This window comes from Anopheles funestus, chromosome 2RL (assembly GCF_943734845.2).
Source record: "Anopheles funestus chromosome 2RL, idAnoFuneDA-416_04, whole genome shotgun sequence".
Lineage (NCBI taxonomy): Eukaryota > Metazoa > Arthropoda > Insecta > Diptera > Culicidae > Anopheles > Anopheles funestus.
The window spans coordinates 81,402,382-81,429,003 of record NC_064598.1 but is presented as its reverse complement, the minus strand read 5'-3'; the positions used below and the strand labels follow the sequence as shown (position 1 = coordinate 81,429,003).

Below are 26,622 nucleotides of genomic sequence, written 5' to 3'. Positions count from 1 at the left end.
CGGATACTTCCGTCCCGGCCCCCGGTGGGGGGACATTCGCGGTCCAAAGGTGCCTGTGGGCCAAATGCTTACGCATGTTCACCCACCCAGCTTTTAATGCACCATGCCCGTAAAGCGGATGGTACGGTAAAGCAAAATGATGCTAAGCAACATACATCAAGCCCGTTGCAGCACGTCGCACGGTCGGCAAATTGTGAACGCAAATATTACACCACACACGCACGCACCCGAAGCCGCGTGATGACGCGCTTCGTCAATGTGAAGAAATACAGGTGACGAACACTTTCCGGTCGTACGAAACATACCCTCGCTATGGGACAGGGAAGTCGAGGAATTATCCCTGTCAGCGTGCATCAAATCTGCATGCCTAATGATGTGGCGCTCGTTCGATATCGGAGGACACGGAAGGGATAGAATTAATTTTATAGCAAGCGCACACTACCTGGAACCGTGGAATTTCTCTTTCATTTATTTTCATTTCTTCTGATTATCTCTTTAATCTTATATCTTCTTTAATTCACCAAATAGAAAACGAGAAATAAAGGGAGAGCGAGACAGCTTTAAGAGCTTTTTATTTAATCACGGTACGATCAGCGATATGGGTGATCTTCTGCGAGATGACTTTTACATTAACATAGCAAACGAGTGATGCATAAATTTCATCTCTCATAAAAATGCACTCTCGGGGTTTGATGATCAGTGTTTGACGTCTTACAGCCGTACAGCATCTTGCAACCGATCGATGATGCACTTTAGCGAAAACACACCCCTTGCTTCATTAAACCTCACTCTTACATTATTATAAAATACACAGGCGCACATACACAGCCACACAAAACACCCCACTACCAGACACACCGCTTAAGTATTCTGCTCACTTTTACCCCCCTTACGGGGACGGTTCCCATCCCTGCCACGGTTTGGAATCTGGGTGACAATTACACTTTCGATCAATTTGCATTCAAACGCACTACATTATCACGTCACAAAGCGCACAATGCATGCAACGAATGCAGTTGGCCATTGCACACCCCTAAGTCTTCATGGTGTGGGTCTTTTTTTAAAACTCCTTTAAGACATTTTTTTTTCTCCTTCCTTTTTTCATCACAAATAAAATTTCACGGTATGAATTTTATTTAAAAAAATGTTTAACAACATTTTAAGCTAATAAAAGAATGATCATTTGTGAAAACGCGTTTAAAAACTTTCTACACATCACAAGGGACGCATCCAAAATTAACACTTCACTGATGCGAGTTTTTGTGACACAATGGAATAGAAGGGGCCGAATTATGAAGCACTGAATCCCTACGGAGCGAAGGTAGTCAGACACGGCAACCACCCAAGAAGGGTTGGGTGTTAATTCAATTTAAAACAGACCATCGTCTTGCGTGTACAGCTGTCCACCATACCACGTAAAAGACACGAAAACGAAAACTTTCTTCTGACTCTCCAGAATAGACATAATCATACGCACGACAGAAAAGAACGCCCCATTTTTCATAAAACATGCACCCATTCACTAACTTGGCCACATGGTTGTATAAACAATTTCGTCTAATTTAAATCTCACCACTATCACGGCCGTGCTGGTTTCGAAATATTCACCCAAAAAAACACGCGCCGTTTTACGATAACCGTGGTTAACACAAACGAGCGCGGCACCACTGAACAGTCGTCCGGTGCAATGTGCGTACGCACCAGATGACGGGGGAAAACTGAGCGCGAGCTCAACGGTTGATGCTTTTCCAGCGTCGGCAGGGTTTTTTGGTTACGGTCGGACCCGGTTGGCGCTCGGTTTTGTAGCGCGCGCTAACAACCGCACTTCGCTGGCAAGCGAACAGTGTGCGCGGGCGAGGAGTTGTTGCAGGGAAACGCGCAAGCGTCTGTCGCACCACATGTTGCACGCAACGCAACATTCGCGCACGGTGAAATACGGTGGGGACATATAGTTTTTAATCAAAAGAAAATAAATAAAACAATGCTCCTTGGAAAGGTATATTATGCAAAAAAAAAATACTAAACTTTTTTATTTTATTTATCAAAAATATGTTTTTTTGGAACTATGGACCATAAAATGTTAGAAATCCTCACCGGCTTTTCTATATTTATATATATAATACAGTACTCACTAGGTGGTGGTGCATGTGAAAAACGGCGCCCGTCCACACGGCAGGGACCGGGTTCAAATCCCATCCGGACCGTCCCCCCGTAGCATGGACTGACTATCCTGCTACGTGGTAAAATAAGTCTTGATACGGCCAGGCCGTTCTAACCGAGCAAAAAAAAAAAAAAAATCACTCACTATATTTCTTGTTTATGCTACAAGACATTTTTTACAAATTTTAAAATAATTTCGTTGCTTTGCCTAATGTTCGACCAAGACTAGTATTGCAAAAAGTGATGCTGTTCGCTGAAATCGACACCTTCCCCGTGGCCACGCGAATGCCAGTGCAACAATTCATTATTAGCTGCTCGATACCGCATCAGTATGCAACTCGAGTGCTAAACATTTAACACTCGGACACGTGGACACGAGTGGATCGAATTATATCTATGAAGTAATGTGATATGCGCGCGGTCAGTAGCTAACCATTTAAGAGGGTCAATCAAGTTCTTTGTAGGTGCTTGGAATCGGATATTCGAAACACTTTGCCGTTCATGTGAATGGAAAAAGTGCTGGCTCACATATGGATCATTTGTTCGGTTCAAGTTTTGATGTTTTCGATAAAATGCTTATTCCCTCTTTCTTGTTTATATTGTTTTGGGTAACTCTCTCTGCAATCATCACGACTAAAAGCAGTTCTTTTAAATTCACTACTACAAGCTCTTGTCCATTTTCTGAAATTTTGGACATTCAATACGTTCGCCCACTCCCGATGTGAACCGGCATCGTGACCTGCGTAGCGCGACACGTTCGCACGCATGCCGCGAAACGTTGCTTCATGCTGTTATCAGAAGGCGGAAAAATGATTCTCCCCTCGGGGGGGAGAAGAAATCACTAGATCTTTCACATCTTCACCGATAAGACCGATCTGCATCCGTTGATGGTGTTGTTAATTAAATCTACCATCGACCAGACTTGTCGAAGATAAAACCAAATGTGACCTGTCCTCCAAATAAAACCACAAAGACCTCAAATGTGTTTTCTTGTGAGACAAAAAAGAGGGTAAGGAGAGCATATTCCTGGCGAATTGGCGACACTGACCGTGATAGACTGGCTTTTGTTTTGCATTCCCTCAGGTGGGAATATCGCTAATGATCTGATTGTTGATTGTAGAGTGACCGTAGAGTGACGAAACATAGCGATATTTCAGACCTCAAGGTCATCGCATCCGGCACAAAGGTGATGAAAATGTGTCACGAGGAAAGCTATAACGCGCTGAATCATTGCTGCAAGCAACTCACCTGGTCGTGGCAGTGTCGATATATGGAATTGTAGTTTGATTTCATAATCATAAAAATTAAATGCTGCATGTGTGTACAGTGCTGTCATATTATTTTGCCAAAAGAGCATAATTTCCGTCGCTAATTAATTATGCGTATGCCATCGGTACGCAGCATCCAACCATCATTATGCCACACCGGCAATCAACACAGGCCTTACCTAATGACCACACGTTTCAACCTGTCCAAATGGACGACAATTTGCAACCGTTCGCTTTAGGGAAGGGAAGAGCCAATAGCTCTGATTAACGATCGTTTCCAGCCGGTTCCGGTCCTGCACAGCATAAAGTCTCTCTCTCTCTCTCTCTTTCACGCTCTCTCCATTTTTCTCTTCACATGAAGCAAAGGCAGTAGCATAAATCTTTCTACCTTCGATCGTACCGGTTGATAATTACACACGGCAAACGTGACTGGATGATTCCGATTTGAAAACAATCATACGTGGCTGCAGTCACGGGGACGGACACGGCAACCTAACGAGCCCCATTGCAACCATCCTTGCATATTTCGTTGTCGTTCGAAGCGCGCGGTTCGGTTTATCTACGATTGGCGCCCTCCTAAATGGTGTCCGGCCTTTTGCCATTTTGCAGAAACGAGTGTAACTCGTTTGTCGGAAGGATAACACAATTTACATGCGGCTCCAATCGTTTCAATCAGCTACTTATGTACACGTTCTAAGCGTACCGTGCCATCAACCGGTACCGGTTCCATCTGTATGGGCCACACGAACCAACACGCTAACGAGCTAGTTGAGAAAAAATCTCATAAAATGGCACCCCAAAAAACACTGGGTGGGCCAATGTTGCAACATGCAAACAATAGCTCGTGAAGTGCTGTTCGTTGCAACTGACATCTCCAACATAATCGATCCCCGGGTCAGATATGTTGTGGTCCGATAAACTGAATCCGGTTTCAGTTGAAAGGTTTTGTGTCGAGTAAGGGGGGTTTTTTCCCGCGCCCGTGTACAATACCGTGTGGAGTAATTATTTCCCCCTATATGGTAAAGTGAAAACCGTTGAGATCCTTTCCTTGAGGGATGCCTTGTGGAGGCAGTAGCTAGACCAGCCAAGTATCAACCTGCGGAATGTCACCCATCGCCGATACACCGATCGGTACCACTTAATGGCCAAATAAATCACACCCCAAGCCGATGCCGGAGGCTCTCGAGCACGCTTTGTCAATTTATCTTCCATTATCAGCGTTGCTGCACTGAAGGTTCCAGCATATCGGAGAGAGTGAGGAAGCTTACCAAAAAGGAACGTGGAACTAAAAAAAAAAATTGGAACACACCAGTCCCCTGCAAATATCTTATGTGACATCATACACTGTCATACATACAAAAAACACACACATGAAACATGCATAAATTCACACGTTTGTAAAACCAGGTAACAAATAGGCCACTTGCAAGACACTTCGAATAGCCGTAACAATCGATCCCGACACCGGACACTTCAGATCCTTTTAAAGACATCCCCTCCGGCCATTACGGTGGCCGTCGGTGAATGATAAATTCACGTCGTGAAACATAATAATAATCGTCGATTAATATTCATTTATGTTTTTTAATTTATTTACGATAATGGTGGCGTCGACTTGGAACGGCGCCGATACGTTTGCTTTCGCTCCTTCTTTCTCACCACGTACCACGTGTATTGCAGTGAGATAGAGTAATATTTGTAACTTTAAAGCTGCTCAAAACTTTAGACTCCGTTTTTTTTTGCGCAATGGGATGAAGTAATATTTCTCAAAGGGTTTTGTTTTTGGTGTAAAAACTAAAATTATATGCGAAAAAGCTACTGAACTGTGCGTTCGGATGGAAAGCGTACACAAAGGATGGAATAAAAATGGGCAAGATTTATTGTGTTGCTCTTTAAACCACCCAAAAACGAAAAAAAACGCCGTGCCCCAAACAGTAGGAAACGAGAGTAAACGCCGGAATATAAAAAATGAGGGACCGCAAACGCGTTTTTTTTGGTTGTGTTTTATTTCTTAATTTTCGAAAAAAGAACCTGCCCTAAGCGAGAACGCGATGTGGGTCGCTATCCTCGAGGGTTTTTACTGCATGCCCTGTTGGTAAACATAAATAAGTTCGGCAGAGCGAAAGAAAAAACGAGGATGAAGGATAACAGATGACCCTCGGGGGAGAAGAAAGGACGTTGGGAAAGGGAGGGGTGTCTGATTGTGTCCCACGGCTATGGGGCAAGCGTTAAACGGACCTTGTGGGCTTCCCGGGAAGCACCACGATAAGACGACACCGCGAACCTTGAACGCAATGGCCAAGGAAGCGGTTTTTGTATGTTTTGTACTGTTTTTAGGATGTCGCTTGTTAACGGTCGATACTGGTTAATTGAGTGTAATCACCGTCACCGGTATTGGGAAAGTTTGACGAAGAGTAATGTCTGAATCCGTCAGACGTGTGTGTTAGTGAAAAAGGTTTTGAATTTCAAACCTAAAATCAATTGTTGTTTGTTTAATATTAAAGGTTTTGAAGAAAACGCAGAACGTTGTATTTGGGTCATTTGTGATGATTTTGATTACTTGTCGTTTGTAATGATTTTTTTCAAAATGCAATGATATTTTGTCTGTTACTTTTAATTTATATTTAGTTTAATTTAAGGTTAAATTAATTTATAATTTAAAAAAAAAAACCTTACTTAAAATATCTTCTTTAACTCATTAATTTAATTTAATAATTGGATTCAATTTTTTTTAACTCCGTACACTTTGACACTTTGAGCTTTGTTAAAGATTTGTCTTCTACAATACAAAGAACTCCAGGGTAGCTGGGTTTGACGATATCAGTAAGTATGATGTCCAAAGATACCAAAGTCTGGCGCCAGAGAGAGAGCAGTTCATCGGGCATCCACTTAAAGAGTACATCGAGGAAATTCCAGGAATCAGTGCCTTTCAAACTTTCTTCTGTGGTTCTGATGTTCCTTTTTATGGAGGAAGATCTTCACTGTCGTGATAAGCAGACAGGAAAAAGTAGTTAATATGTCAACTAGAAAATGAAAGGAAGATGGAAAATGAAAGGAAGAAGATTCTGACAATTTCAATGGAAAACATCTACTCTTGAAGGAGTAAACTTGAAGAGAGTTATGCCTGAAATTGCCAAGTTGTTGCATGCTGGAACAATTGACTTTTGCCATGACATAGTTCCTCAATGAATTTGGATTATTTGGAGTTTCTTCAGATCATATAATAACTTCAATAGACTCTTAGATATGAATAGAGTCTTAGATAAAATGGAAGCAGAATATGTCTTTAATAAAATGAAACCAGAAGCAAAGATTTTTTTATTGGATTCCCCAGTAATACGAACTTCTTTGGAGATCAATTTACAACACGCTTCCTGCTACGTTCTAAGAAACATGTCAGCTTAAGCAGCTTAAATATAGCTTTACCAAAGTAATCGCCTTCAGAAACATAAAAGCTCCTTAGAGCATTATCTCTTCTTCTCACCCCTCTGGTCTGATTCCCATTTCGATTATGCTGCAAATTTAAACGAATCTTGTTGTAGCTGCTGTAGTTAATATCCTAACCTCAAAAACCGTTCCACTTCAGTCGGAACTAACTGACAACGAACAAATAAACAACCAAACAAAAGCTTCAAAGTACTGTGCGCCTCCATCGAAACGTGTCGTGCTGGAAGGGAGCTGTTTCGCTTTGGTATAATAAACGCGACAAAAACTTCCTAACTACTCAGTCACGGTACGGTTGACGTTTTATGCTCCGATTGGTGAATACCGGTCGGGCGATAAAGTACAAGTCCGTAATGGTGCTACCGTTTGGGAAGGGTGGTTGAACCGATCAAACCCCAAATGGTGACCATCAATTCTTGCACCGGCCAGTAGGCACACAGTTTAGCACACTGTTCAGCGTTTTATGGTTACGGTTAATCTTTAGTTTAAAGGACACATCCAAAGTGCTTTAAAAATTGGTCCACCACTCGTATAATCACATGAAACAAAAAGAAAAAGAGATCGATAAATATCGATTTTAATCCGATCGTTTTTAAGTCACACTTCACATTGTTTGAACTTTGCGAAAGCTCTAGAGAAATATAAAAAGATTTAAAGTTTTTGAAAGGTCGTGCAAGTAACAATTCCAATTACTTTATTTCTCCGTTCATGTCTTCGTGTCGTTTGTTCGCGAAGTAATTTACAGCCTCACAACTTCTGATCCGTTGAAGACTATGCCGGAACTTACGGCAACCGTCATCGTCTTAGGACATCCTTGAGTGATTTTCGGCGAAGCGTTCACTCGAAAGCCGGTCTGTCAAATCGTGATCACTTCATCATTTCACATCGACTGAGCGGCTGCACGATTTGTTCCGAGCGCGTGCCAAGAGTGTGCCCAAAACGGCAAACATGCAAACGGTTCCCGTCATGGTGGAGCAGGTGGAACGCTAATTAGCGAAACTATCCAACACCGTCACTTTCAGTGGCGCTTGCTGGGACGCTTTCGAAGCATAAGTTTAAAACATTCTACCCACCCCGGGTGGTGCACTTGTCAGGCAAGAAAGTTACGCACGGTGTACGTGCTGAGTCGAAGCTTTACATGGTGACTGAGCTGCAAAATGGAAGTCTTACTAGCTTCATAATTGTGGTATAATTTATGCCTGATTGTCTCTCTTATGTGAAGTGCGATATGAAGTACGCATGTTTAAAAAGGATTTCATTGGTTGTGCTTTTACAGTGAATGTAGAATTAATGTAAGAACCACCATATTGTTTGGAAAACCATGACTTATGCCTTCATAATGTAGATGGGTTTGAATATTTTGTTTAACCATATCCCCCCGCAAGCCAAATTCCTTGCCATTTTTATCTGTGTTTTATTCTCTTCTCATCATTAGAATAGTTGTTTTAGATTTACATCTTCTTGACAACTTACTTAAAGTAATTTCATATTTTTTTAAATTCTTTTACCAATGTTTTTGTAAGCTTCGTAAGCTTGTAAAAGTGTTCTATAATTGTTCGTTTTCATTTTTTCTTTCCGCTCTTTTTTTTTCTTTCTCTCTCTTTCTTCTTCTTCTTGGCTTAACGATCTTACAGGTCACGCCGGCCATTTCTGGCTTACTAGACTTATTTTACAACGTAGCCGGATAGTCAGTCCTTGCTACGGGGGAACGGTCCGGATGGGATTTGAACCCGGTCCGGCCGTGTGGACTGGCGCCGTTTATCACATGCACCACCGGACCGCCCCCTTCTCTCTCTTTATATTCCTTTATTTTTATGTTCTTGGTTTTTGTATCTCTTTCGGTTTTTTACCATTTTTTGGTTTTAGCTTTTTAATTACTTTTGTGTGTTCTTTCTTCCAAATACATTACTTATACTGTCCTAACGTGTATTTATAATACGGTCGTTCGAACTTACAAAACTTTCTGAAAGAAAAGCGTATATTAAACGTATTATTTCTTGTAACATTTTTATTGCATTTTCGTATTGGGAATGCTACTGTTTGGATAATTTAATTTCCAGGATTTTTTTATCTAATCACGCCTGTTTCCTTAACTAAGTGTATTTAAGTTATCAATAAATAATTGATAAATGTTAATGATTTAATACTGTTTTATATCAAATATCTAAATAAAACAATAAAATCAAATTTTAAACATAAAATAATAAATAATAGTTGAAAATGCTACAACAAAATTCAATAAAAGTTTGAATGCAAATATCAGCTCTAATCTAATATTCAATCCAGAATACAAAAATAATTCTTCCAAAGTTTATCATAAAGCATCACACAATGTTGCAGCGAAAACCAACCAAACCAGTCGCACCGTGGCAAAAGCGTAGCAAAAGACAAACTTTAAAAATGTACTCCCGTTTTCTACGTTTGGTTTTTGAAATTTTCCCACCATCACTACACTTGCAGTTCACCAACAAAACACAAACATTGTCGAGTGCAAGCGTCTGTCGGAAAGGTTCTCGTCGTCACCTCGTCACTACATACTTAGCAATTGTCGCGTTTGCGAAATAATAGTTTTTTTTATAATTTTTTATTATTTTTTATTCTTTTTTTATTTAAAGCAATTTTTGAGTGAAAAGAAACTTATTTCAACAAATCCGCATTAAAATACAACAATTTATAAAATTTTTGCTAAATTACTGAAAAAAAGCTAAGGCTATAGCCTTTTCAAATTTATTGATTTTATTTTAATTTTTTATTTTTATTACTCTTTTTTTATTGTAAGCATTTGAGTGAACACTCAATAATAATCAACAAATTCGCATTCAAATACATCAATTTATAAAATTTTGCTAAATTACTCAAAAAAGCTAAGGCCTTATAAGATTTTCAAATTTATAGATTTTTACTTTGTTATGTGTGTTATTTTGCGTTGTTGCCAGCAAAATCGAGCTTTTCTGGTCGCCATTACAGAAAATTGTCATGGCGTCAAGTCGCGCTTCGAATAGCGATTTTTCGTTAAAAATACACGTACAGCGACTATTCGCAATTTTTTTTATATGGAGTTTCGCAAAATTTTTCTGAATCGCATTCGCAAACGCGACAATTGCTAAGCGTTTAGTGACGGGATCACATTAAACAATCATTCTCGGATAGTTACGGAGAATCGTAGTGACGTTGGCGTAGGAATGTTGAGATAAGGGAAAAATTTACATAAAAAAACACAAACAGTAGAATATTTACATTCTCAGCTTGTGTCAGCTGTTGTGCATCGTTCTTGCAACTGAACACCATCCCTGCGTAACATCAAACCTCGAGTGGCGAGATGAAGTAAGATGGTACAAACCGTTATTGATAAAGTTTTTCGTTTTATCTGATTATTGCCATGCGACTACATGGATGCACTTGTCTCCCCAAGCATAATTAATTATTTCTTTAGCTACTTCTGAGGCACACAGTAAACCATCGCATTGGAACAAAATCAAACCGAATCAATCATTCGAAAACAAATTCAAACAAACTCAATTAAGGGACAAACAAATTTCATTGAACTTTCAACCCCATCATCAAGGTAGTACAACCTTCATCATCATCTAGTGACAGTCATCCATCATCAGAAGACTTAATTTTGCACTTCCACTTGCTTGCAGCTTTTCGTTCGGGAGTAACGAACAAAAAAAACAAAAACCACCCTCCACAGACAGTTTCAGCAAACACCAAAAAAAAAGGACAACCAAAGAAAGAAACAAAACAAACAAAAGAAAAAAAAACAGTGCAAACCAGCAACTACCAGTGCAGTAGCTGTAGGAGTAGTAATTATTTTCCATAACAACTTCCAAATTTATCCATCGTGCATAAAAGCATGAACCAACACAAAAAAAACCGGCAACTGATTGAGAAATCTCACGAAATTGGAAAAAGACGTTGCCACACGTTGAGAGAAAAGGGGATGAAAACAAAAGCAACCGACAGCGAACCGGGTCGAGCGTAAGGATTTCCTTTTCTGTCTTCCCCGGGTCAACTGGGGACTGTTGGGACGATATTACGTCCAAACACAAAAGCGAACAGAGCAAATGTCCGCGTTTTTTTGTACACGTCCGTCCGCCATTCTCTTCACAGTACGGACCCGGGGCCACTGGTCGTGACGATGTAATCGATTAAAGTTTATTACAAAGCGCGCGATTCTTTGCGACGCACAGAAGAAAAAAACAAAGACTATAAGAAAGCGCCTTGGACACGTTGGTGATAATCGTAGCTTCATCTGGCGTGGCACACGTGTCTTCAAGACGGCTCACTCAACACACTGGTGCTGGTTGCGTAGATAACGAGTCTACCGTCAAGTTTCAGCTGTTCGGTGTTCAGTTACGGTACGGTCGTAAACAATTTCTCGATAATTAAACTTTAATGGTTTATTTGATTTTCGCACGAACATCGAAACTGAACAGTTTTCGGTGTATCTCACACACGGGACTTCGGATCGGAAAAGTGTCGTAAAAATGTTTCGATTCCCACTGCTTTTGTTTGTTCCCTCATTCGACTAGGGGGAAGAACATGAATCTTTGATGATAGTAAGACTGTTTAAAGTTACGCACAGAACCCGTACAGAACAAAGCAAAAGGTAACATCTTCATTTTCGCTTAAGCACAAAAAAGGTCAGCTTTGCATAAACCATTCCGAGTGATATACGTTTGTTGATGCTCGGTTTTTTTTTCAAAAAGAGTAAGGTTCCCGGATTTTTATTGCTACACCCGTAATGGTCTGCTAGTTGTTTGGGCTGCGGAAGTTGATTATTTCCATCCACACTTTCAAGGGTAAAAACGGGAGTAATAAAATCGATATTTTCGGTTGAAGGTATTCAACGTTGAATTTTTTTTTTTTGCTTTTTAAAAGAAATAAATTTTTAACCATCTCACTAATACGTCACTTGAGCGCTAATCCGCGCATATCCGCGAACCCTCGTGCCATGATAAAATCATTTTTGCATGAAGAATTTTCACCATTTTTGTTTTTCTTTGTTTGCTCTACTCCCAATTTTCTTTATTCGGATGGTTTCGCGTTACAGCAGGTTTCCCATCGAAGGTGATTGATTTATACCGAATCGGTGAGAAAAACCACACATAAACACACATACATACCGGAACAAAGAACGATCAAGGAAGATCAATCCACTTCAAGGGTAGCGTACACAGACGCGCGCGATTGAGCCGTAAGGGAAAAGGAGAGTCACTTTGAAGCTGAGTTTTAAAAGGATGGGATTTGTTTGCTTACGGCACAACGGGACACACTGGTTGCGGTAGGGGTGTGAGAATTCACAACCACACAAAAAGTCGCTTCGGTTTTGCTACAATGTCACCCATGCATGACGCATATTACAAGATACCTTACGCCCCCCTGGGGGGCCACAGGTTGGCCGCTGTTGATCGATGCGATGCAGCTCAACACACCATCAATAATCGGGGTTGGTTTTTTATTCGTACATGTGTACAAAGCGTACACTCGCATGCAACCACCCCCCAAAAAAGGGGCAAAGTTTTGTTTTTTTTTTGTTTTTGCCATCTTCGATTCACCAAAAAACCCAGGCCGGATTCGTTGTAAATGAAAAGAACACAGCTTTGTTGATCGATGATTAATGTTGTTTAACTTTCCGTTTGAAAATGGTAAGCAATAAAATTCTATGGTTTAAAAACAAATAATGTTTTTGAATAAATGCGTACGCAAACAGATCCATCCATCACAAAGATTTTTTTTCAAAAGAAAAGGATCTAATATTTCAATTTCACTTTCTTTACACATTTTCATCCGACAATATAAGCTAAATAAAATAATGTATTACTCATCTTAATAATGCTATAATTTTACCTATCAGAATCTTAATGTTTCGTGTATAACTACTACTTTTTGTGTCGAAGAATTAATAGCAGTAGATCACAGCGTAATGTGATGCATAAAAAGGAAAGAACAAAACTATTTTAAGCTGTGCTAATTAATGCAAGATGTCACGATGCCTGTACATGTCACGGTGGCTTTCAACAAATGTATAGAAGCAACAATTTGCGGCTTCAATATGGCAAATTATTATACACAAGAAAGATTAATTAAAAAATAATCATGAAATTTAAAAATAGTCACACGTCTTGTTTGTCTGTTTGGTGATAAAAAAGTTAAACGATGACGATATTATGGCGGAAAGTTGCCATACTTTAATAAATAAATAGAAATTACGAATATTTGCCCATCAATCATTATGGTCTTTGGCAACTGATGCTTTTCTTCACTCGATCGTTGTAAAACAAATTGCATTCCAAAAAAGTCTTTTGAATCAAGGAATTATATAAAACATTAAATTTTCATCCCGAACTTTTTTAGTAAAGCCCTAAAAAATAGCTTCTCTAGAGTCTAGACTATTAAAAAGTTCCGTTTTAAAAAAAAGGTAAAAAATTTAAACAACCCATCTGGAGCCTTTAAGAACTAAACGGGTCAATCAACATCAAACAATCAACAGTAAAGCATAAAATAATACCACGATAATGCTGTTCACAATCCTCCATCCTACCCCGGGTGGTCATAACAATAACCCGTCGCAGTCAGGAGAAACCACAAACATGATGCAAAAAAAAGTTCAACCGCGTGTAATCTTACTCCCTGCGTAATAAGAAAATTGCCCACCATGATGCTAGCTGACATTTAAACCGTTGACGACTGTAATTTTTGGGCTAATGTTTATGACCATTTGGCACGCGTTAACCATTCGCACATATTGTGTTTCTCCGGTCCTGGGAGAAGTTAATGAGAAAGCACCCAACAGAGGAGAACTCAGAAAGGATATGTTTAAGGGAATTTTAATAAACTTAGTGTGAATTTCGTGTGTTAGTTTTAGCGAATATCATTTAATGATGTGATTGATGCTAAAACGCTTTTATGCGAAAACCGAAGACTGGCAACCGAAGAGTTCACTTTACTATCGAAAACACAAAAGAAAAGCCTCATTAATAGATGGTTACATTGTGTGTTTGTGCGGTTGTATCCGGGCGAAACATCTTTAAATATGAATTCCCCTTGTTTATTACTAAACCAGTTCGGCCGTTGTAACGAGGTCGTAGCAACACGCTTCCTAATGATCGCCGTTCCGCAGGATGCAATGTTCCAGCCAGCCAGCCATTCACAGCAGGCCGGTATTCATCGTTTACGTTTATGACTAATAACGACCTCCAGTGTCGGAGGAGGGAAATAAAACCGGTGAAAAACTCACGTCCATGAACGTCCGAATGTAATGAGGCAAAAATATGTCTGACGGATCCGAGCGATGGACAAATAAAAAAGAAGGGCAAGAAGTACATCATAAACATAAGCCCCACCAGTACCAGGACATTTATGTTATACATTTCGTGTATCTTATTTTTATTGAAAACCGAATCACTTGGATGCAGCACCATTAAAAAGAAGAAGATGAAAAAAAAGACACCGGGAAGGCCAGGTCGAAGGTTGTGATAATGACTAGGACGCTTACCTCTACTGTTACAACACGAAGCAAGGAATCCTTCCTACCGTCTTGCTACGGTGAGGACGTGATTTCTTTTTATTTATTTTGTCCCGTTTCTTCCAATTCAATTTCAATGGTTTCTTCCGATGCATTATCATTAACATTAACAGTGGGACCATAATTACACCCCTGGTTCATACATGACCGTGGGGGAGTAGAAAATGAAGGAAGGGTGGGTCTGTTCCTGTTGATGAAACGGGCAAAAACCAAGAAAAAAAAATGAAATCATTGTCGGTGCGTGTCAGCAAAAAAAAAAAAACGGCTCCAAACTGCGGGCAATCACGTTGACTTTAAAGTTCATTTATTTGTCCAGTTTTCATATTTCTTATCTCACTACACTTAATGCCACGGTTTTTTTTTTACAAATATTTTCCTCCCAAATAAAACATCACCATTAACGCTGAACCATCACACACTCCCAACGCACCCTGTCTAGTTGATCGATTCCACAAACTCTCAAGCATTCCTTTTCGTCACCTTTGCAATTACCGCACGCCCTTTTTCAAACCGTGACTTGAGTTTTTCTTCTCCCCGAGTGTGGAGATACAGTTTCCGGCGGGCCGTTTCGGGTAGGAAACACATTCCCGCGGTGTAAGTTCCCGCACGGTAACAACGTCGGAAATGCGATAAATTGCACCTAACAATGCCTTCTCGTGATGGTTGCGCCATTTCATCGGGATCTCGCAAGAGAGAGAAAAAAAACTGGCGCAAACATCAAAAACCCACAAATGACAATCATAATATTTGCGAAAAATTATTTCACACCACCATTAGCAGTGGTGGTCCCTCTGCTCTGTTTGCTCAACCGGTTCGAGTGCATCTGTGACAAATAAGAGGTGGGATGCCTGCTTTAAACGGGCGGACGTGATTTGTCTTCATTCCTAAAGTGCTAAAAGTATAATATCGTCGACGCTCTCCAGATGCCAGAAAGCGCGATCTTCGCGATCCTCGATCGACGAATTATGATAGTTTTTTTCTCCACTGATATAGAGGAAAAAAAAGAACATTAGCGATAAGCTAATTGCATCGCATGACTGACATGGATGACGTGTCTGATCATCCCTCAAACAGGGATGACTTCAATGTCTACAGCTGTCCTTCACCGAGAAATTAGTGTGCCAGATATTTACAAACTCTCGGCGCTGTCCCCCCTTTGCTATAATCGTAGCTTCGTGGTGTAGGTCGACTGGACCGACTTCTTAAACACATCCGTCAGCTCCGATATCTCTTCCTGCGTCATGGCGCTCCGTTTCCGTCTCATGTACAGCTCGTTGTAGTTTAGCTCCAGATCGCTGCTATCTTCATCGGAGTCCTCCCCCGTGCTGCTGCCGATCGATTCCGATCCATCGTCACTTTCGCTGATCAGTCGCATCTGGCCACAGGTTTCCTCCGCCTGACGGATAAGTGTGTCCTCCGGGCTTCCGTACACCTCGGATTCATCCGATCCGGCACTATTGCAGCGTGACTTGGCGTACGGATCGACACGATGCGTCAGGACGAAGTGACAGTACAGATCATCCTCCTGGCGGAACGTCTCGTTACAGTAGCCGCAACCGAACTTGATCGTATGGTAGTGCTTCAGACGGTTGTGTGTCATCAGGATCTCGAAGGTGGAGTACCGCTGACCGCACAGATCACACACGAACTGCAGCACACGGAAAAACACACCAAAAACTGATCAAAATCTTTGTGCTACTTCGAACACACACGGCGAAAACGGGAAGATTTCATTGTCCGGCAAAAGACTGGGTACTTACTTGCGTTTCAGACATCTTCAGTAGAATATTTGTTGTATAGAACGTTGCTTTTAGATTGATTTATAGCTTCCCAAAACACTTTTGGACGACACACGTACGCACTGGTCGTGCAGAAGTCTCGATATTAACTAAACTCACCAAGATTCGCCGTGCGACTTTATCACGTCCACTACAACCATAGTTGTCGCTAACCTGTGCGAACAATTATCACCCATCCGCTAATATACGATCATTAATGGTGAATGTCAGGTGGGAGTGTAGTATTTTTAGCATTTCGGTCGTGTAGCGTCCTTTCAGGCGTAGGGAGATTGAAGCGATTCAAATCGCAAAACACAACAGAATGGGTGCATTGTTAATCGATCAAGAGGATCAATATTATTGGCGGGCTGGACCAATCGGAACAGTCACCTACTGGTGATTGGAACATATGACGTACACTGTTACTAATGACACACCGATTGCGCCGCTACATCATATGACACGATGATTAGAGTGAAGTAGAAAATGGAACACCATGACGCCTCTTGTTTGCTTGTCGTATTTAATAGATGCCTGTAGTATCCGAGTGTGGAACGTATTGGATTCTAGAATGTTTATATCATAATCGTGAGTTTGTTCAAATATTTTGATTTTGTACAAATATTTCCCATCGACAAGCTTATTCCGGATCGGATTTGTTTTGCATGTTTAATGGATGTCACCCCTTTGAAATCTATTTTTACACACACAACCGTTCCTGTATGGAAATATCTGCTAGTAAGACTTCTGAGACAACTTAGAAATTAAAAAAAAATGTAACACACGTGCACATGAACGCCGGCTACCACGTGGCTTTAGCGTCAATTTTAAATTATTTAAAATGAAATATTTTATGGAAACGTGACTGCATCCGTTTCGTTTTCAGTAGTTCAATTCTTCACAAATAGATGGCGCCCTTAATGTAAACAACATCCCTCTTGACAGTTCTCATCCATGACATAACACATGTTGTTGTGTTTTCTGTGCCGAAAAGGTGTTTCGCAAAGCAAAGCAGACGGGCTACGTTTTGTAGAAGAGTTTCTTCAAAATATCTATTGTTTAGTGACTGAAAAAATGAATAATTTATGGAAATCGATGTACCGGTTACGCGTGCACTCGCGCAACCACGCACTAGCGTACGGCAAAGTGTTATGCGCATCGCAAAGCACCACGACTCACCAACCGGCATCATCCGCCTCGACAGAAACCGGTGTACCGATGGAAAAAATAGTTATACCAACCAGAATCGAGCGTGGTCCAACCGATATACTGATGGCACTTTCGGCCACGGTAGGATTTGATCCAACTGCTCCGCACTACAAATATCATGACGATCCGTACCTAATACCGACTTCGAACTCGAACAAGAAAACGTACGCCCTGGCACAGGAAGCCGGCCGGAAAGCAGCACACTGGATACGGCAGGAAAACGCACACCTTTTCCAGCATAAAGAGGCCGATCCTCCGGTACAAGCGTACGTACCGACGATGGTGTACAACGAGGAAAGCAAGGTGGAAACGACCGATCTGCAAAAGCTAATAGAAAACGTCGAAGTAAAGGATGCGATACTGGTGTACAATTTGCTGAAGAAGAACGGCATAGAGGTTGGGGAGGAACTGAAGCAGCAACTGCTCGAGCTGGTCTGCTTTTACAACCATGAAGATACGCTGCCGGAACAGTTCATTGAGGAGCGCTGGTTCCGCCAAGGTACGGTTGGTCGCGAAAGGCAGCGCAAAACGTGGAAAGATTTTGAGCTGGCGGAGGAACTGTTTCATGGGCTGGAAACGAAGCGTTCCGAGCATTACTGTGCCATGATTCGTGGCATGTCCCGATTCTTTCAGGTGGAAAAAGCATGGGCGTTGTACCAGGAAACGATCGAGAAGGGAATCGAGCTGGATACGAACACATTTAACTGTCTGCTGCACATAGCATCGTTCCTGAAGGAAAGCTACGACAAGCGGTGGGATCTGGTGTGCGAAGTTATGACCACCATGAAGCAGCAACGATTGCGTCCGAATCTTGGTACGCTGAACGGTATTCTGCAGACGGTGACAACCATTGGCGGATACAATCATCCCCGTACGTATGCCCTGAAAACGTTGGCCGAGTTCAAAAAGCTTGGTATCGAACCCTCGCTTGCTAGCTGGTACTATATGCTGGTGATCTTCTGCCGCGAACGAGGCCCAGTGAGTCACGTGCTGCACGACATAATGAACGAAATCGAGGGCAAAGAGTTTACCATTCAGGATCCGAAGGATACGTTCTTCTTCGTGACGGCGATGGACGTGTGTCGGAATCATCTGCACGACAAGGAGCTTGCAAAGCGGGTGAATCAGTTGCTACATCATGGAGAAAACTACAACTTGATTGGAGATTCGTACAAGGAATCGATCTACTATCGGCACTATTTTACACTGCTCGCCACAACGGAACCATTGGAAAGCTTCCTGGAGACGTACCATCTGCTCGTGCCGAACGTTTACACTCCGGAACCTTCAGTTATGGAGGATATATTGCGATCGGTTGAGATGAACACAGCCATCGAACACATACCGGTGCTGTGGTCACACATGGTACAGTTCGATCATACGAACCGGGAAAATCTAGTCAATCTGTTGCTACACATTATGGTCACGAACGAACCGTCAGCAAACGAACCGAAGCATGCAGATTTGGTGCAACGGTTTGCTAACATCGGTTGGGACATGTGGAACCGTATGGAAGAACGTGCCGCTGCACCACGAGCCACTTCGTCGACCGGTATGCCAGGACCGATGTTGGGTGATGTACTGCTGCTGTGTGCCCGTGCCGGTGATTACGAAAAAGCAACGGCTGTGTTCGCGAAGCTTAGCAAGGAACAGAACTCGATCGTTGGTGACCCGAAGGTTGATGGATTGCGCGAATTCGTTAACCTTTGCATCACCAACCGAACGCCGTCGGTTGCGATACAGTGTCTGCAGTACTGCAGCGAGAACGGCTATCCGGAGAGTGTCGATATCGGACGACATATTTTCAACTCGTTTGCACTGGATCAGACACAGGTGTCCAAGATACGCAGTCTTGCCGGAGCGGAAGCAGTGAAACCGATCAGTCCAAAGCAGGATGCTGCTGGTAGCGAGTGAATTGAACCCTAGATATAGCAAGTAAGAAAATCCAGTACCCCATTTAGCTGTGGTGAATAAAGTAAAACACCGAATTCTGTAACGAATTTACTTTCTTTTTCAATCTTTTTTACTGGTTTGAGAAAGCAAATGATCTAAATCAGGGATGAGCAACCTTTTAGAGCTTCGGGCCACATTCAAAATCAAAAACTGGTTGGCGGGCCACATTGCATTGATGCATTGATATAATAATGAATGTAGTAATACTCCTTTTTTCGAACTTTTTCGGACTAGACGCATTGCTGTATTTTTGAAAAGAGACTTAGGATTAAAAATCTTTTTTTTTATGTTTGAGTGTTGTATTGACCGGGTAATTTGCACTTTTAATTCTTACAAACCTATAACATTTGAAATAAAACTTACTATTGGCTTGAAACTTTGAAGCTAGATTCGCGGGCCGCATAAAACCTCCTCGAGGGCCGCATGCGGCCCGCGGGCCCCAGGTTGCTCATGCCTGATCTAATTAAATCCGTCTATGGTGGAGAAGGACTACGAAATATGTGACTGTTTTCGTGTGATTCTTGTTCAAGGACAACAAAAGATAGATAGTTTTGAATTTGATTTTGAATATTAAAAAAAGTTGTAAGAAATTAGCTTACTATAGTGTTATTATCTGCAAGTAGCTTCTTTCAAAAAAAAATCCTTAACTTTGTGGAAGTTGGAGGTCAGCAAATTATTTATACTATTTCCTCTACTTTTTCCACTTTATGAGAAAAAAATTGTTTCTATACGTATTGCGGTCAGTTTAACTCAATCGTGTCAAATGAAATCCCCGTAGCGTTCTTGCAATAGTTTCTTCTTATTTGAACAGCTTAGAAATATCTAGAGGATTGCTTTCTATCCACGAATACTCTATCTTATTGTGGATTGTTGAGCCACTAAGAAGCAGATAACATCGTTTTCAAGCAGAACATGTCAAGAAGGCAAGTGATCAAACTTTTTTTTTCCTTTACAGGAGATACGAAACTCCGTCCTATCGGAGGCATTTCTGCTTGAAAATTGTTACAAGCGGAATTCTTCCATTACTCTTGTCTCCTGTCTGTTGCTTAAGTTCAATTTTATGAATAACTAATGCCAGCTGCAAACCGAACTCTGACACCCAAGCGCCACTATTTCACACACACAAAAAAGGTCAGTGTTCCGGTTTGACTCCACGACTGAACGTTTGCCATTGTAGACATCGTTCCACAGCACGCTTCGGGCGCGAAGTGCCGCATGGTTGAGAAACAACATAATGCTTCGCTGACCTTCGTAGCGATAGTATTCGCTCGTCGATTTACGGCAGGGGAAATGTTGCTTTGCACTCATTTTTTTATTATTATAGAATCACTCTGTGTTATCGTTATCACGGTGATATGATAACAGCTGCATGAGGTTAGACTACACCCAGTTATTACAAAGCATTACTGTTCGATTGAACGGTTGCTCGCAGTATAGTTAATCATTCGCGTTAAATGCATTTGAAAGCGAGTTTGTGCGGTCTAAACAATGCAACATATTCGGATTTGGTATGTTGTACAGCTGTTACTGAATATAACCGTATCGGTAGTTGTAAACACAGCCAACGTGTGTCAGTATATGCAGTGTACGGAGGATGATACCAAACTGACGCTACAGTTTAACGTAACTATGTGGGAAGCATTCAGTGAGCAGCCAAATGCCGCTTTCAATATTGGCAGCTGGAACTGGTCGACACTCGATCCCTTGGTGCAAAAGAATCGAACGTCTGAGGTTGTGTTTAATGGATTCGATTTTCCCCATATCGATAGGTGAGTGTTCCATCGTCAGAAAAAGCAAAAAATGCGACGTCTCAATAAAATGTTAACCCAAACTGTATCTAATTACTACACAACATATTCATAGCTTGCAGGGTCATCAAAGCGTGACAGCCCTAAATCTTGATAACAACCAAATCACCACCGTTGAGGAGGAAGCTTTTGCCAATTTTAAAAATTTGGTATCGCTTTCGTTACGCAGAAATATGATAACGATAGTACGCGGTAAGAAACATGAAGCATATGTGTCTTTTTCTCCGTCTGATTTATGTGCGAGAAATGTGATCCAAATAAGAAACAAAATTCTCCTATTTTAGACTATGTGGATTCTCCCAATATGTTACAGTACCTTGATTTATCATACAACTGGATTGAAGATATCAAGGGCCTTAGAACGTTTATGTTGCCACATTTGACGTATTTAAATTTATCGCACAACCGTATCGCGTCCGTACAAAGTGAACTATCAAAGCTAAAGGCCCTAGACATCCTCGACCTATCCCATAACGCTATCAAAAAGGACGGAAAACCATTCATACTGCCGAAAAATCTCAGCCAATTATTACTGTCACACAACGAGCTAACCACGTGGCCATTCGCATACGTGCCAGAAACATTAACGGTTCTATCGCTCAGCTTCAATCAAATCGACTTCACTCAAGAGGCAACAAGCGTCCGAAGTCTTGATCTGTCCAGCAACAGACTAGCGAGCTTTTGCAGCGAATGTTTCCCGGCGGTCGAAGAATTGGACCTGTCAGGCAATTACTTTGAAGCTTTTCCACAGTTTAGTAATCGAACGAGCACGGTGAGGAAAATTTCGTTTAACCGTATGCCAAACTTAAGAATCATCAAAAGGAGTGACTTTACCGAAATTGAAGAACATCTGCACGAGCTTGAAGTTTCCTTCTGTCCACGATTGTCCACTATCGAGTCCAACGCATTTATCGATCTGAAAGAATTGAAACGAGTAAGTTAAAGTATGCATACGACGGTTAAATATTTTTGTCACCTAATTCTATCACCCATTAACAGCTTGATCTTAGCTTCAACGTACTGCAGCAAGTGCCCGAAAATATGATCAACTGGAACCGGCTGGAGCACGGTGTCGATCTGCAGGGTAATCCAATCAACTGTAACTGTTCGATGCAGTGGTTGGTGGATAGAGTGATTCCGGCGATGCATGCCCGGCGGGAGTTGCATAAACTTTTCCCAAAGTTGCGCTGTGCCCAACCACCAATGTACAAAGATTACCTTATCGTACATCTAACCCTGCACGAAAATTTGCTGTGCCGAAAGTATCGCGAGATGGATCTACCCGGCATGGAAACGGTTGTCCAATCGATGAAAGAACATCGCCAGATGCAGGTAGTGCGGGCGCAAAAAATTATACTAGTGTTCTTAATAATAGGTATTGTTGCGTTGAGTTGCTATTTAGCTTATCTGAAGTTGACCATTCCCCGACACACTGTAAGACCGCTATACTACCAATGAATGTTACTTATGTTTCACTATAAAAAGTAAGATAAAAGCATACACATGACAATCGGCTAGCGGATAAGTATTACACACAAAAATAATTAAACTAAACATCGAAATTCTATGTTACTTCTTTCGTACAAGACATTCTTTACGGCATTTTTCAATCGTCGTTTTTGTAATATGTTTCGTCTTTTATTTGACATTCAACATCCGTTTTCCAATATATATATATAGTCTGTCTGTTCTACCATCTCTATGCTCTACCACGCACAAACTTTCGAACTCAACGAATCACTTGCACACCACACCCAATCCAGGGGATTGGCTCCCTTAAACGTTGCTCATGTCCAACAGTATCCTGGTCCTGTCCAATCAAGAAGCATATTTGGTTGGAATGATTTTGAATCCAACCAACATTTAAAAAAAAAACCCAATATTGATTCCCGCGTGTTGGTTACCAATTGTTCGTATTCGATTTTAGATTATTTACTGTAACAATTGGTATTGTTTTGCAAAAAAAAAAACAACATAATAATAAAGCAATAGAACGCACCGTACGGCCTTATACAGTGTTTGCATTTTCCCTTTCTCTTCAACAGCATAAAATGTTAGAATTTAGCCATCCAGCTGAATTTGATCCACATGCCATTACGTCTAATTTGTCTATCATAGATAATGATCATTTACTGGTTTTGTTATAGTTTTGTTTTTCCTTGCGGTTACTACCAAACATTTCTTTTGCCAGGATATTTTAAATGTTCTTTTTTTCAAATTTAATTTTCACATCCACGCGCACTATAGACACGGATCGGTGCTATTCGAATACCGTTTTGCCTGCCTTCATTACATTGATGATATTACGATGGATGCAGCGCGCAATCCGAAAACCTAAACAAAAAAATACTACCATTTGACACTAGAATAGTTCGTACACTGCTTGCCAATGATTGATAGTGTATTTTTTTTTGGTAGTAAAACTTGTATCTCGGCGCTCTTCCTATGTTTATGTATATACTTCGGGTTAAATATTGAGTTTTGAGCTCCAAACGGCACAACTGATAACTGTTCATCCAATAGGGTTGGAAGTTTACTTCTTCTAGCCAGTATAGTATTGTTTCTCTTTCGTTACATGTCCTAACTAAAAAAAAATCTATCATATGTGATGTGATATTACACCGTAATATAAAAGATTCCACACGGCACATCTTACTTTTCCCCGTTTGGTCATGTCGCACGTGTGTTTTTGGGGCCGCTGTGATGTTAAAACTTGTAGAGAATTGTTTTCCACAGCGTGATGTATTTGTAAAGAGATAGAGACAGAGAGAGAGAGAGATTGAGAGAAAGAGAGCAAACCCATGCGCTATTCAATTGATTAAATGATGTTCAATATCAATAAAGAACTAACAAAACACTTCGTTTTCGCCCTTCGGTATATATATACGGCCTATTTGAGCAGCGTGTTTGTGTGATGCAAAAAAGTTTGCACTTTTGTATGATTCCACGTAGAGAATCGATTAAAAATTACTAACCTCCATCGATCGTTACATTTTGACTAAATACCTTAAACGTTATCACCTCCATGCAATTAATGCTGCATTTCCACCCAAAAAACGCTCGTTTCTGTTTCTCGTGGCGCCATGGGCAAATGAGTCATTTTCTTGTTATTTTGTTTGTTTGTTTGAATATTTGGTTTATCTATCGTAGTACGATTTATGATATATGTTGTTGTTTTTTTTTTGTTTCCTCCTTAATAGGATAGTTAAAGATGCGTTAAAATATCGTATTAAGCAGTAATATATGATCACTTTCTACTGAACTTTGTATCGCAAATAGAAATAGCTAGATCGTTGACGATCTTTACGTTCAAATAAAACTTACATCTGCCATCCAATGCCGCTCATGATGCTAGTTCGAGCGGTGATACTCATTCCGCACTGTGATGTGATGTCTATGACTTGATCATAACCGTAAGTGGCATGGTTAAGACGCTACGCTACAGAACGCGATCGTCAATTTCTATCTCCTGCCACACATTTTGGTGTATGCTACTAGTATTAAATAATTACCCCTTTCTGGCAACGGATACATTTTAAAATGCACTATCCACTAGTGGTGGTAGTTTATGCGATAAACTATACGCAAACACTTTCATATATTATTTCTTTATTCTACTGCTTAATGTGCGGCAATTTTCGATTCAACGCACATTTTACCTCTACCCGTTCAGTATCGCTTGCATTTTGACTCCTTTCTGTTACACCTTTGTTTGTGCATATGTTTACGAATTAAATCAGATTTACATTCTGTTGCCGTGTGTGTCTTTTTGTTTTCTCTATTCTACATCCCATCCTGTGATCGAGCTTTGCTGTTGCGAACACGCTCGCTAATGTGGCTCTAATTTTAAATCGTTTTACGATTATGTTTTTAGCTATGCTTACCGCCTAACTACGGTAAATGTATTTTTTTTCGCTGGAAAGCATATCATTTGCTTGTACACCACTTCTCCTTACATACAATTTCCCTTTTGTTAGTGACTGAAACCTGCCCAGCTACATTTTTCGTTTCATTTCTATGACACACTACATGCTAAACAATTGGAACAAAACTAAAATAAAAATATAAAACAAAAGACCACAAGCAGAAAGAAGAAGACTGGTTTAAGGTGTGTGGTGTGTATAATTTCCTCGTACAATAAATACACACAAAAAAACAGTATTGGCTCTCTAGTTCGCTGTATGATAACTGATTACACGTTTAATATGGCCTAGGCATTGATGCAATTGGATAAATTTTATGCGCGCTCAACTACCGTTTTGTTTTTCATTTGTTTGTTTAATATTTGTAGCGAATAAGCAGTAACGCATAAACACCATTCCTGTGATTGGAATGTGGGATTTAATTTCGATTTCTTTTTTATCATATTTTGTATTGCATATGCTGAGAAACTATTTTCCTCTCGACTATCGAAACAGTGCCCTAGGAGGCAGCTGGTACAAGCTCGCATAACACTGACCATGATCAATCGAACGTCGTCCAGTTGCTGAAGGTTGATTTCGGCTGACCACCGTTGGCATCCATCGTCGGATATTTACTACCGTTGCAACCGTGCGGCCGGCCATTGGGAACCTGCGCATTATGAAGAAGATTGGTCGTGTTCGGTTGCTCGGCTTTACTAGTGCTCCCGTTAATGTGCAGTGTTGGCTTTGTGCTACCACCGTCCAGCAGTGAGAACTTATCTAAACCATAGTTTCGCAACAGTTCGAAATCGTCCGAAACATTGCTTTCCCGGGCAATGGCACCAGTACCAGCACCAGTGGGTACGCTCGTGCGTTCACCGACGCTGCTGTACGGACGCCGTGGTTGTGATTGTCCATCGCTTCCCGTCCCTAGTGCCCGGTGGTGGTTGTGAGGTTGGTGTGGTTGATGATGGGCGGGGTGGTGCGAAGCCACGGCGACATTATGTTGGTAAAGCGGTGTAAAGTAAGGATAGACCGGATTATTAACGCTCAGACTGGTCGAGGGAAAGGATGCCGTCGGCATCGTGACGCCGGATGCGTTTGCCAAGCCTGACGAATAGCTGGAGGGTGTTAGTGCTGAGCTGGGGGTCGCATGCGCTGTGCCGACCGGACCACCCGACCCGATCGGTTTCGCCCGTTCATTGAGCGGATCGAAGTCCTCCAGCTCGAAGCTCGAGTTGGTGGTATCCAGCGTGATTAGATCGAGGGATTCTTCGTTCACCGGTGGGGTGATGTTTCCGCCGGTGATCCCGGATGTGGACGCAGGGAAATCGGGTGTGTCACCGTTTTGAGACTGCGAAATATAGGCGGTAGGGGGTGTAAGAACATGGAGCAGCACTAGCACACATTTGCGGGAATGTTTGGTGTGGTTTTTCGTGCACCAGAGTATTTTGCTTCGCAACTTCACTACAATCGACAGTGGAAACCGTTCAATTTAACCGACTGCACTGAAGCGAAACTTTCGGTAGCTCATAAACGATCTACAGATCAAAAAGCAACACACCGCAA

The 26,622-nt window shown here is 41.2% G+C and overlaps 4 protein-coding genes across 9 annotated transcripts in view; 2 read left to right on the top strand and 2 right to left on the bottom strand.

The window, feature by feature from the left end:
- The window catches only part of LOC125761350 (DENN domain-containing protein 1A-like), a 102,191-nt gene that overhangs the window by 59,102 nt on the left and 16,467 nt on the right, over positions 1-26,622 (bottom strand). For 4 of the 6 annotated variants that reach the window (XM_049422393.1, XM_049422391.1, XM_049422394.1 and 1 more), the window contains one exon: positions 22,765-26,407. The exons of 1 other annotated variant lie outside the window; for it this stretch is intronic. In XM_049422393.1, the coding sequence (XP_049278350.1) occupies positions 25,616-26,407 (792 nt within the window). In that variant the 3' untranslated portion in view covers positions 22,765-25,615. Of the gene's footprint in view, positions 1-22,764; positions 26,408-26,622 lie in introns of those variants that run through there. One more of the 6 variants, XR_007418097.1, reaches the window with a different exon arrangement.
- LOC125761368 (uncharacterized) lies at positions 14,686-16,830 on the bottom strand. Its single transcript, XM_049422427.1, has 2 exons — positions 16,164-16,830; positions 14,686-16,051 (listed from the first exon to the last, which is right to left on the bottom strand). Exons 1-2 carry the CDS (start codon positions 16,176-16,178, stop codon positions 15,563-15,565), a joined length of 504 nt encoding a protein of 167 aa, XP_049278384.1. The 5' UTR covers positions 16,179-16,830; the 3' UTR covers positions 14,686-15,562.
- On the top strand, positions 17,126-19,509 carry LOC125761354 (protein PTCD3 homolog, mitochondrial). Its single transcript, XM_049422401.1, has one exon. It carries the CDS (start codon positions 17,148-17,150, stop codon positions 19,302-19,304), a length of 2,157 nt encoding a protein of 718 aa, XP_049278358.1. The 5' UTR covers positions 17,126-17,147; the 3' UTR covers positions 19,305-19,509.
- On the top strand, positions 20,681-22,776 carry LOC125761360 (leucine-rich repeat neuronal protein 1-like). The gene is made up of 4 exons (XM_049422412.1): positions 20,681-21,112; positions 21,207-21,343; positions 21,436-22,085; positions 22,151-22,776. Exons 1-4 carry the CDS (start codon positions 20,832-20,834, stop codon positions 22,607-22,609), a joined length of 1,527 nt encoding a protein of 508 aa, XP_049278369.1. The 5' UTR covers positions 20,681-20,831; the 3' UTR covers positions 22,610-22,776.